The sequence below is a fragment of the Chiloscyllium plagiosum genome, chromosome 12 (assembly GCF_004010195.1).
Source record: "Chiloscyllium plagiosum isolate BGI_BamShark_2017 chromosome 12, ASM401019v2, whole genome shotgun sequence".
NCBI lineage: Eukaryota > Metazoa > Chordata > Chondrichthyes > Orectolobiformes > Hemiscylliidae > Chiloscyllium > Chiloscyllium plagiosum.
The window spans coordinates 77,217,065-77,229,278 of record NC_057721.1 but is presented as its reverse complement, the minus strand read 5'-3'; the positions used below and the strand labels follow the sequence as shown (position 1 = coordinate 77,229,278).

At 45.4% G+C, this 12,214-nt stretch overlaps 1 protein-coding gene across 1 annotated transcript in view; it reads left to right on the top strand.

The window, feature by feature from the left end:
* The first annotated feature begins 243 nt into the window (after positions 1-243).
* chodl (chondrolectin) overlaps positions 244-12,214 on the top strand; it is a 25,044-nt gene continuing 13,073 nt past the window's right edge. The window contains exons 1-2 of the mRNA XM_043701608.1: positions 244-1,024; positions 7,229-7,547. Coding sequence (XP_043557543.1) covers positions 934-1,024; positions 7,229-7,547 — 410 coding nt within the window. The 5' untranslated portion in view covers positions 244-933. The remainder of the gene's footprint in view (positions 1,025-7,228; positions 7,548-12,214) is intronic.

Here is a 12,214-nt window from a genome sequence, read left to right as displayed (position 1 = left end):
GGGACAATAATAAATCAAATCAGATCAGTATCCTTCGACTGTGACCTCTGTTTGAGGGCTCCCCAGCCTTCACCTGCTCCAATCCTATTAGCATTATGTAGGAAATTCTACTCCACCTCATTCTCCTAAACTCCAGTGAATACAGTCCTAATGGATCTAACAGGAAATAAAGTTTGCTGTTGGCAAACCTCCTCTCAGGATATTATTTGCTGCCGGGGTTTGACAGGGACTGGTTATGGGGGTATTGGCGATGGGCAGAAGGAGGAGGACGCTGATGGTCTGTGATGCTCTCTCAGCTGGTCTCTAGGATAAAAAGCTTCCGTTCAGGACTACAGCAGGCAGGCTTCCCGCAACACTTTCTACAGACAACGAGAGGAGAGAGGAGGGCGTGGAGTTGGAGTTAGACGCAAAAGAGGAATCTGCTCTAGCGGCTGCCCCCTATCTGCGCCGTGTCTCTGTGGAATCAGACTGCGACCCGCTGTGTCAACTTGCAGTGACTGCTCCGTGACTCTGCTCCACGCAAACCCCTCAGTTGTTTTGCAGTTTTGGTTTGGCCGCGTCCCTGAGTTTCATTTGAGCCTTTATTTTTGCAGCGCCGCCCCCAATTTAAGTTGCTTCAAGTTTCGCACGAACCCTCAGTTTAAATTAAAAAAAAAACCCAAAACCCCGCAGGAAACTCCACTGGCTGTGCAGCTTGTGTGTTTGCATGGGACTCCCCAGGTCTGGTGGAGTTGTTTTCTCCAGTTGGCGCCACGCTCCTTTTTTTTTCCCCCCTGGCGTTATCGAAGTTGCACTGCGCCCAGCTTTCCTGGGATTCTGTGGATTGCATTTCGTCCCATTTACCCAGATCCTCTGGGTTGCACTGCGCCCAGCTTTCCTGGGATTCTCTGGGTTGCACGGCCCCTGTCTGTGTGGTCGCTGCTGCGTGTCCCAATGCTCCCTCACCAGGCGCTGTCCACTCGGATGTTCGTGCTGATCCTGATCGGGATTCTCGACGGCGGCTCCAGCACTCGGGTTTTGAGCGGTGAGTGAGATTCTATCCTTTGCCCCTTTCGTTGAGGGGGGGGGGGGGGGTTCGTGTGTCCTTGGGGTCGGAGGGCAAAAGTAAACCAGCAAAAGGAGTCATGATTCGGAGATGCCGGTGTTGGACTGGGGTGTACCAAGTTAAAAAATCACACAACACCAGGTTATAGTCCAAGAAACTATCACTGTATTCTAACAGATGAAAGGCTTAACAGACAATCAGTTTTTCAATGTATAATTTCAGTTACATCACACTGCAAATTTTTGCTATAAATTCTGTGTTACGATCAAGCCCTCCACTACCACCTGATGAAGGAGCGTCGCTCCGAAAGCTAGTGTGCTTCCAATTAAACCTGTTGGACTATAACCTGGTGTTGTGTGATTTTTAACTTAGCAAAAGGAGAGATTTCAATCTGAGCTGCCTTTAACATCTCCCATCTGGACTTTCAATTGTCCGATGTCATTGTGACTGGGGATGCTCAACATTTGCTTGGATTTTGGTTTGAGTGACTTGCTTGGGAAGGAAATCATTACCAGCTCAAGTATCAGCTCGGGCACACTCTGTGAGTTCAAGTCCCTCACTAGATCTGGGCACAGCAATCATGATGCCTGTCCCACTGTGGTACTGAGGAAGCATTGCATTGTTATGGGTACCGTCCTTAGGATGAGATGTTAGACTAATGTTCATAATAGTTCCATTACATCAAAGAATTGTTTCTTGGTCACTATTTATTATTGTAGGCAAGGAAATTACTTATCCCTCAGTCACTTTTACCCTCACACATTATTATTGTATTTATGATTGTGGGAGCTTGTTGTGCTTACACTTGGCTCCTGTGTTTCGAAAGTAGTGCTTGCATTTTGAAAGTACTTCATCGAATAGTCTCAGAATAAAGAGGCATCAATTTAAGACAAGGAAGAATTTCTTCCCTCAGAGGCCTCCAGTAGCAGCAACACCATGATGAGTTGGATATGGCTCAACCCCAGCCCTGGGGTCTCCCTGTGAGTGAGGAGCACTTCTCAGGCCACCAATCCCCCACCCACCGGCCCAGACTGGCAGGCTGAGCTGAGGCTCCAGGTCCACAGCTAGGCCCTAGCACCGGAAGCATCGGTGAACAGTATGATGGAGGACATAGATTCCCAGTGAGCAGTGGCAGCATTGGATGGGAAACAAGAGGGACAGAATCTGCACATGCCCAGGATCATGGCGGCAGCCCAGCTGTGGCAGTCATGATGGTAGCAGAAGTGGAGGCCAGTAACCGAGATCCCAGAGCCTGTTACAGAGACCCTGGGGCCCATTACAGAAACCCTGGAGCCCATAACATAGACCCCAGAGCCTGTTATAGGGACCCCAGAGCCTGTTATAGAGACCCTAGAGCTTGTTACAGAGATCCTGGGGCCTGTTACAGTGACCCCAGGGCCTGCTACAGAGACCCCAAAGCCTGTTACAGAGATCCTGGCACCCGGTACAGAGACCCCGGAGCCCATTGCAAAGATCCCAGACCCTGTTACAGAAACCCCAGAGCCTGTTAGAGACTCCAGGGCCCATTATAGAGACCCCAGAGCCTGTTACAGAGACCCTGGAACCCAGTACAGAGACCCTGACTGATGTCAATCAGTAACTTGACAGGCAGTGGAGGAGAATCAAGAAGAAGAGATAAAGATGACCTCTACTGCAATAAAACCTTACTCTATATTAAATGTTTCAAGATGGTGCTGGAGCATGATGTCCCTGTGTATAACACATAAGCAACACTTTTCAATAAATTTGTGCATACATGTGACAAGAAGGAAGGCAATGGCCTAGTTGTAGTAATGGTGGAGCAGGATTGAGGGGATGAATGACCTGTTCCTGTTTCTGCTTTTATGGTCTTATGAATGTGAAGCACTTTGAGGTAGTGAAGCGCTGTAGGCTGCAACATGTCACACTGTGAATGTGTATTTTCTGCTTAATGCTTTGGGGGCTGAGACGTAGCTGTTGGCAACACAATTGGAAAGTCCTGGTACTTAGAATATTGCTACACGTTTCATTGTTTTACAATGTGCTTATGTACATATACGTAAATCCATGTTTATGTGTATGTTCTATGTAGTAATATGGGGTAACACCACACCATTTTAATTTGTGTCATTAGTGTGTTGCATACATTTATGTGAATTTCTCACTGTCAAAGTCTGTGTGTTTATGTGACTCTCTATTGCACAATGTACTGTACCTGCATGTTCCTACCTTTCAATGGTATGGGTAGCTATCTGTATATGAGAGAGTATGCATTTTCACTGCACTGTGTGCATGTGTATGTTTATGCATCTGTATGTTTGTGTCTTTGTGTGTGTATCCATGTGGGTGTCTGTACTCAACGTCTGTGCATTTTTCTGACACTACCTGTGTGCATGCATCTATGGATGTATGTGTGGGTGTGTACTGTGTCTATTTATCCTATGATATGCGTATGAGTTTCTCTCAAACACTAAGAATACATAATTGCATGTCTGTGTCGCATTTTTATGTCTGTGTTACTATCTTGCCCTCTCCTTTCTGCTATATAACTCTCGGTCCTCCAAACCTCACCCTGGTCAAAGCAGTCCATGGCTTTCTGGTGGGTTGCTTCTCTTGTTTGCTCCTGCTTTTACTCTCATCTCCCTCCATGCTGATTATTTTTTAACTCAGCAGAATCCTTTATAATCTGCACCCTGGAACAGTAAAATCTTGATTATCTAAACATCAATTATCCAAATTTCGGATTATCCGAACAAGATCTCAAGGTCCCGTAAAAACAGCATTAGGTAACTCAGCATCCAGTTATCAGTTAAATGGCATTATGGTGTGCATTGCCGGATAACGGAGAAACATTCGGATAACAGGCACTCCTAAATTACCGTTTGTTTCCAGTTATCCGAACAATCAATTATCCGACCAAAACACTGCCCGCCAGTCTCATTCGGATAATCGAGGTTCTACTTTACATCCTTTATCTCCCTCCCTCACCTGATGGGGAACAGCAGCTGTTGGATCAGGGTATTTTGTAGATTTTGTTCTCATCTGTCACAAATCAGCAAGGTTTGCCAAACCTTTCTACTGAAAAGAAACAGAACAGTTCTCAACTGTTGGTGTGATTTATGAAGGAAAATAATGCAGACTTAAAATGATTGTAATTTTCCATGAGTTCATATTTGGCTATATATCTGGAGGTGTCAGTTTTTTTTGCTGGCAATTTTAGTAAAATTCTAGTCACTGGAAAAGGTGCTTTAACAAATTGACAGTTATATCACAGTGTTCCTGACTTTACAGTTCTTTAATGGCTGGTTCAAGCGCTGACAGAGTAGTTATGAAGTTGGCTGCAATATCCAGAGTAATTCATCCTGAAATATAATACATCTTACATACCAGTAATGGGACAGTAAAGAGCTGAGACATATCGATAAGGAAATGTCTGGTTGGGTTTTGTGCTGAGCTAGTTGATCCTAAACTGTGGACAAGATTGGAGCCGCAGCCATTGGTGTCGGTTATTAAATGCTCAGAAAAGCAATACCGACCTCGGTCCAAGCCCTGGCTGTGTCAGGCTTTATGCTTGGATGCTTCCTTGAGGACAGAATTGTGATGAATGCAATTGACACCTCCCTGCATCTCAAAGTATGGTAGGCATGGAAAATTGACATGCATGCCCACTCCCAGCCTAAATGTGCCTCCAGTCCTACATCAGTTATTTTTATTCCTTCATGGGATGTTGGTGTCACCGGCAAGGCTGGCATTTATTGTGCATTTCTGATGTCTTTCAACTGAGTGGCTTGTTTAGCCATTAAACAGGGGCATTAAGTTATCCACTCAGACATCCTGAGTACCCTCTGACATTGCCTGATGAGTCACTCGGCCATATTAGGTGCTTACAACATGAAGTGCCGTGTTTCAAAAGGAACACTGACTATCATATAGCAAAGAAGGATGGACAATAAATTATAGAGAACAATGGGGTATTTTACATCCGCCTAAGAAGGCAGGCAGGACCGTAGTTTCAATCTATCTCTCCAAGGAGCACTGCTTGTTTAGCTGGAACTAAGTGCTCAGGTCTCCTAATACATGACACAAATCCCCAACTCTGCAGGTGATAACATACCATCTCAAATTAACTCACCACCTGAAACCTACCTCTCTGATCATTCATCATTCATCAACGTGGGACCCCTCTTTGTCTCAGACCCTTTCATTTTGGGTCTTGCTATCGTGAAGTACTTTGAGGCATCTCCCCAGTTAAAGATGCCACAAAATGCTGGGCGTTGGTGCAGTAGTCCATGATTTTCCTCTGCTGAGGATTGCACAGAAGATGGTGGCTTGCAGTCGGTGTCTTATCAGCTCACATTTCCAGGTGAATGATCAGCCCAAGTTTCTACTCCTGATTATAATCCAGTTAATCTTCATAGAACCCCTGCAATGTGGAAGCAAGTCGTTCGGCCCAACAAGTCCACACTGACCCTCTGACGAGCATCCCCCCCCCATCCAATTCCCCCACATTTCCTATGGCTAATCCACCTAGCCTGCACACTATGGGCAATTTAGCATGGCCAATCCACCTAACCTGCACATCTTCGGACTGCGGGAGGAAACCAGAGCGCAGGGAGGAAACCTACGCAGACATAGGGAGAATGTGCAAAGTCCATATAGACTGTCACCCAAGGCTGCTGCTGACCACTGAGCCACCGTTCCGCTCTACCTTCTTAGAGACTGCATGTTAAGAGGCAGGGTGGATGCAATATGTTGAGTAATTGACCAAATAAGATACTCTACCGATCAATATTTAGATTCCAAAGCTAAGCTGTACAGTTTCAGTTCTGTCTGTGGTGTCAAACAGTCTTAGCACAGGTGCAGCACAGAAGTTAAATGCCTGCAATGTCCTGTGAAGCACTCAGAAAGTGAAGCTAGACTATGCGAGGTGCCATTGGTACAACGAAGGCTAGTACCAATAAAGTTGATGTGAGGGAGAAATTGGCAGCTACAATTGGAGATGGGAACCACCACCTATACCCTGGCATGGAGAAATGCTGCCTAATTAATTGTGATGGGATCACACAAAGGGTGAAACTGCATTTATATAGTGGCTTTTAATAGATCAGGATGTAACTGATCACAACAAGTTTTGTTATGCAGGCAAGATGTACATGAGTAGAATACACAGTGGCAGTGAGGTAATGAATATAGTGACTGTGGGATATTTAACATGCATTTGCAGACAGATTGGGCTTCAGCTTGAAGCCTCGTATCTAGGACAGGATACCCCTCTACCATCATATCCATTCCAAATACCCCACCAAAAACTCCATTGACACTACCCTTCTCTTGGCAAATTTGCCCTTGCTGCGCACTACATCAGTTATCTGTTTAAACTCCCAAACACTCTGAAATTTCTACAGTGCTCTTCTATCAAATTCCTCAATTTCGATCACTCCACAACCAGTAGGGATGCCAAGCCATTAATTTCCTCCCTAAATCTATCCACTTTTTTTTTCCATCTTAGAGATCCCTCTTAAAGTCCAGATCTTCACATGAATATATGATTAAGCAGGAGTGGGCCATTCACACCCACATCCCATAAAACCCGCTCCACCATTCAATAAGATGATGGTTGATCTGATTGTAACCTCAAATCTACATTTCTACCTACCCCATGCGAACGTTTCACCCCCTTATTTAATCTATCCATGTCTGACTTAAAGCTATCTAAGCACTCTGCTTCCACTACTTTTCCATAAACAGGATTTCCGAACACTCATGAAAGTAAAAGGAATCACCTATGTCTGTTTAAAGTGGGTGACCCTGATTTTTACGCAATGGCCCCTAGCTCCAAATTCTTCCATAAGAGGAGTTATTCTCTCTGTATTCACCCTGCCCTCTGTTCCAATACCTTCTCCTGTGCCTTGATGTAAAACTTTAATAACACTCCTTGGATGAATCATATTTCATCTTGCTAAGAGTTGCTGTTTAGTATGAGTTATTAAAGTTGTTGATAATTCAGCATTCCCTCTGCACTGTGCTGGATGGGAGCCGCCAATATTTCTTTACTGAGTGGAAGCTTCAACCCAGGCCTTTATCGCTCACATGAGAGTGTTGCCCACTGAGTTACTGCTGAAACTAGCGTGATGGATTGTTGTTTATTTTTTTTTGCTTTGCTCTAAGAGGTGGTTCGTGAGGTGTGAATTGTCCTTCTTGCAGGTCAGACCGTGTGCTATGGCGGCCCAGAGTACCCCTGCTACAAGATCGCCTACTTCCAGGACCTAAGCCGGCGTATCGGCTTCGAGGAGGCGAGTCAGGCTTGTGAGATGGACGGGGGAGCCCTTGTCAGCATCCGCTCAGCCACTGAACAGCGGCTGATTGAGACCCTCCTCCAGGACCTCACCAAGTCGGGCTCTGGGCTTTCGGATGGAGATTTCTGGATTGGACTGAGGAGGAGCGATGAGGGCCTGTCCCACAACACTTTCAGTGGATGCCCCGACCTCTACAGGTGGACAGATGGAAGTGCAGCCAAGTTCAGGTAAAGGCAGTTGTGTTTGGAATGTACTGTCTTGTTGTGACTTTGGGGGTTCTCCTGTTGTGGGTCCATCAGTGACTGAGCAAAGGTATTTTAATGGCAGATTCATACAGCTTGAAAAGTGGACATTCATCCCATTATTTCTTTGCTGGATCCTAGAAAGAGCTATGCAATTAGTCCCACTCCCCTCTCTTTCCCTACAGCAAATATTTACCAATTTTTAAAACATTTTCATCAAATTTCTTTTAGGAGGTTACTATTGAAATTGCTTCCCCCATCTCCCCAGGCACTGCATTCCAGATAACAATAATTCATTGCATAAATGAAAATCCTCACAACTCTTCACTAATTCTGGTCTCCCTCCTATCAGAAGGATGTTGTGAAACCTGAAAGGGTTCAGAAAATACTTACAAGGATGTTGCCAGGGTTGAAGGGTTTGAGCTATAGGGAGAGACTGAATAGGCAGGGACAGTTTTCCCTGGAGCGTCGGAGGCTGAGGGGTGACTTTATAAAGGTTTATAAAATTATGACGGGCATGGATAAGGTAAATAGACAAGGTCTTTTCCCTAGGGTTGGGGCGTCCAGAACTAGAGGGGATAGGTTAGGGAGGGAGCGGAAAGATTTAAAAGAGACCTAAGGGGCAACCTTTTCACACAGAGGGTGGTTCATGTAAAAACCAGCTGCCAGAGGAAGTGGTGGAGCCTGGTACAATTACAATGTTTAAAAGGCATCTGGATGGGCACGTGAATAGGAAGGGTTTAGAGGGGTATGGGCCAAGTGCTGGCAAATGGGACTAGATTAGTTTAGGATAGTTGGTTGACATAAAGGAGTTGGACCGAAGGGCCTGTTTCTGTGCTGTACATCTCTATGACTCGATAATTCTTTAGTCAAGTAAATCTGTGACAATCCCATCAGTGTGAACAGCTTCTCCTCAATTAGTCTATCAAAATGCCTCATCATATATAAACACTTAGCATTTATTGCTCAGTTATATTCTGTAAAATTGGTGCCTGTGGGCCAGATCTAACATATATGTCCAACCAATGGTGGAGGTGAATGCCCCAGTGAAATCATTTGGTGGGAGGTTCTGCTGGGGTTCAGGTTGCTGATGTGGTCTTAATTAAACGTTCCCACACAGTGCTTGAATATGGACTAAAATCCAGTTGTTGGGGTGAGGTGGAGGAAGGGGTGGTGGAATGACATTGCCGTGGAATTAACTGGCTTCGGTGGCTTGGAGGATGGGAATGACTCCCCTTGGTCAACAATGCTGGCTGCCTACAGTTGCTAAACCTGCAGTACTGGCTACGAGACTCCAGGAATTTAAACAAAAATACAACCCATCACCTCTGTTGTGAGAAAACTCAGGAGAAAGGGCACCAGAACACAACTGGACAAAATCTTTAGGGTGGAATTTTCCCATTCTCCATTGTTGTGGGGAGGTAAATGGAGTGAGAAAGAAAAAAAAAACAGATTTTCGGCAATGAGGAATAAAAATCGGAGTTCCTGCTTAATGTTGATGACTAAACAGGAGTCTCGTTAATGAGGGGTGGGGATGACTTGCTTGCATTAACGTCCCACCTCATTCCTCAGCAGCTTGCTGTTTGCCAAGATGCAGAGAGAAGCTAGATGCCAACAATTCCCGGCTTGAAGGTCAGAGTTATGGCCCAAGGCTGCTGGTGTCTTCACAGGGTATCCTTCATGGTCACTATTCACCAACATCTCAGCATGGTCAGGGACTGCTGTACTCTGTCCATGCAGGTTGGCATCAGTAAATATCAGCAAAGCACATTATTATGGCACAATTGAGATTCACTTATAAAATGGTTAGAATATAGATCATAGAGTCATAGAGATGAACAGCACAGAAACAGAACCTTTGATCCAATTTGTCCATGCCAACCAGATATCCTAAATCAACCTAGTCCCATTTGCCAGTACTTGGCCAATATCCCTCTAATCCCTTCCTATTTGTATACCCATCCAGATGCCTTTTAAATGTTGCAATTGTACAGCCTCCACTACTTCCTCTGGCAGCTCATTCCATACATGGACCACCCTCTGCGCGAAAAAGTTGACCCTTAGGTACCCTTTATATCTTTCCCCACTCACCCTAAATCTCTCCCCTCTAGTTCTGGACTCCCCCACCCCTTGTCTATTTATTATATCCATGCCCCTCATGAATCCCTTCAACGCTGCCCCTTCGGAGCTCAGCACCACCTTACATGGCAAAGCATCTGCCCACTTTCTGATAGACACCCGACTCAAGTATCAGGCCAGGATGCATCTCGAGGTTCTTAACTTGTTCTCTTACCATTCACTCAGTCGGACACTCAGAAATATCAGGTGAGACCACAACTGTTTTGGTCTTCTTACTTGAGGAAGGATATACTGGGGCTGGAGCAGATGCAAAGGAGGTTCACTAGGTTGTTTTTGGAGTTGGGAGGGTTAGCTTATGTAAAGAGAGATTGAGTAGTCTGGGACTGTACCCATTTCAATTTAGAAGAAAGAGGGGGGATCTTACAGAAACATATAAAATCATGAAGGAAATGGACAAGATAGAAGCAGGGAGGTTGTTTCCACTGGTGGGTGAAACAAGAACTCGGGGTCACAGCCTCAAAATAAGGGGGGGCAGATTTAGGACTGAGCTGAGTGGGAACTTCTTCACCCTAAGGGCTGTGAATCTGTGGAATTCCTCACTGAGCATTTTTTTAATTCACTCGTGGCATCGTTGGTTGGACCAAATTTAATGCCTGCCTGTAGTTGCCCCTTGAGAAGCTGGTAGTAAACTGTCTTCTTGAACCGCTGCAGTCCACCTGCTGTGGGTTAACGCACAGTGCCCTTGGGTGATAGTTCCAGGATTTTGACCCAGTGACACTGAGGAAAAGACAATATATTTAAAAGTCAGGATAGTGAATGGCTTGGAGGGGAACTTGCAACTGCTGGTATTTGCTGCCCGTGACCTTCTGGATGGACATGGTCGTGGGTTTTAAAGGTGCTGTCTGAAGATCTTTGGTGAGTTCCTGCAGTGCATCTTGGTAGATGGTGTACACCGCTGCTACTGAGCGTCAGTGTTGGAGGGAGTTGAGAGGATGTGCTTGGGGGCCTGGTGAAGGATTAAGGAAGTACTGAGCAATCACTATAAAAATGGTAAGGAATCCTGCTGGAACTCTCGGAGAGAAACCCACCTGGAAACTCCCCGAGATTGACACTTGGCCAACTTTAGGAAAAGTTCTGCACTTTCCACATTCTCGTTTATCGGTTCACAAAATAAATAATAATAATAAATTAATAGCTTTAAATTAAGGGGCGGTAGGTATAGGACAGATGTTAGGGGTAGATTCTTTACTCAGCGAGTTGTGAGTTCATGGATTGCCCTGCCAGCAGCAGTGGTGGACTCTCCCTCTTTATAGGCATTTAAACGGGCATTGGATAGGCATATGGAGGATAGTGGGCTAGTGTAGGTTAGGTGGGCTTGGATCGGCGCAACATCAAGGGCCAAAGGGCCTGTACTGCGTTGTATTCTTCTATGTTCTATGTTCTATGTAAATAAAAGGTCAGGGGAGGACACAAAGCTGGGTGACAGGGTGAAATGTGAGGAGGATGTTAGGAGAAAACAGGGTGAGCTGGACAGGCTAGGTGAGTGGACGGATGCATGGCAGATGTAGTTTAATGTGGATAAATGTGTGATTACCTACTTTGGTAGCAAGAACAGGAAGGCAGATTACTATCTAAATGGAGTTAAGTTAGGTAAAGGGGCAGTACAACAAGATCTATGTGTTCTTGTACATCAGTCAATGAAAGCAAGCATGCAGGTACAGCAGGTAGTGAAGAAAGCTAATAGCATGCTGGCCTTCATAACAAGTGGAATTGAGTATAGAAGCAAAGAGTTTCTCCTGCAGCTGTACAGGGCCCTGGTGAGACCGCACCTGGAATATTGTGCGCAGTTTTGGTCTCCACATTTGAGGAAAGACATTCTGGCTATTGAGGGAGTGCAGCATAGGTTCACGAGGTCAATTCCTGGAATGGCAGGACTATCTTACACTGAAAGAGTGGAGCGACTGGGCTTGTATACCCTTGAGTTTAGAAGGCTGAGAGGGGATCTGATTGAGATGTATAAGACTATTAAAGGATTGGACACTCTGGAGGCAGGAAGCAGGTTTCCGCTGATGGGTGAGTCCCGAACCAGAGGACACAGTTTAAAAAAAGGGGTAGGCCATTTAGAACGAAGTTGAGGAGAAACTTCTTCACCCAGAGAGTGGTGGGGGTATGGAATGCTCTGCCCCAGAAGGCTGTGGAGGCCAAGTCTCTGGATACTTTCAAGAAAGAGTTGGATAGAGCTCTTAAGGATAGTGGACTCAAGGGTTATGGGGATAAGGCAGGAACAGGATACTGATTGAGGATGATCAGCCATGATCATAATGAATGGTGGTGCTGGTTCGAAGGGCAAAATGGCCTACTCCTGCACCTATTGTCTATTGACAAAAGGCTGCTTGATGAAAATCAAGTATCATCCGATTGGGTATTTAGATTAGATTAGATTAGATTACAGTGTGGAAACAGCCCCTTCGGCCCAACAAGTCCACACCGACCCGCCGAAGCGAAACCCACCCCTACCCCTATATTTACCCCTTACCTAACACTACGGGCAATTTAGTATGGCCAATTCACCT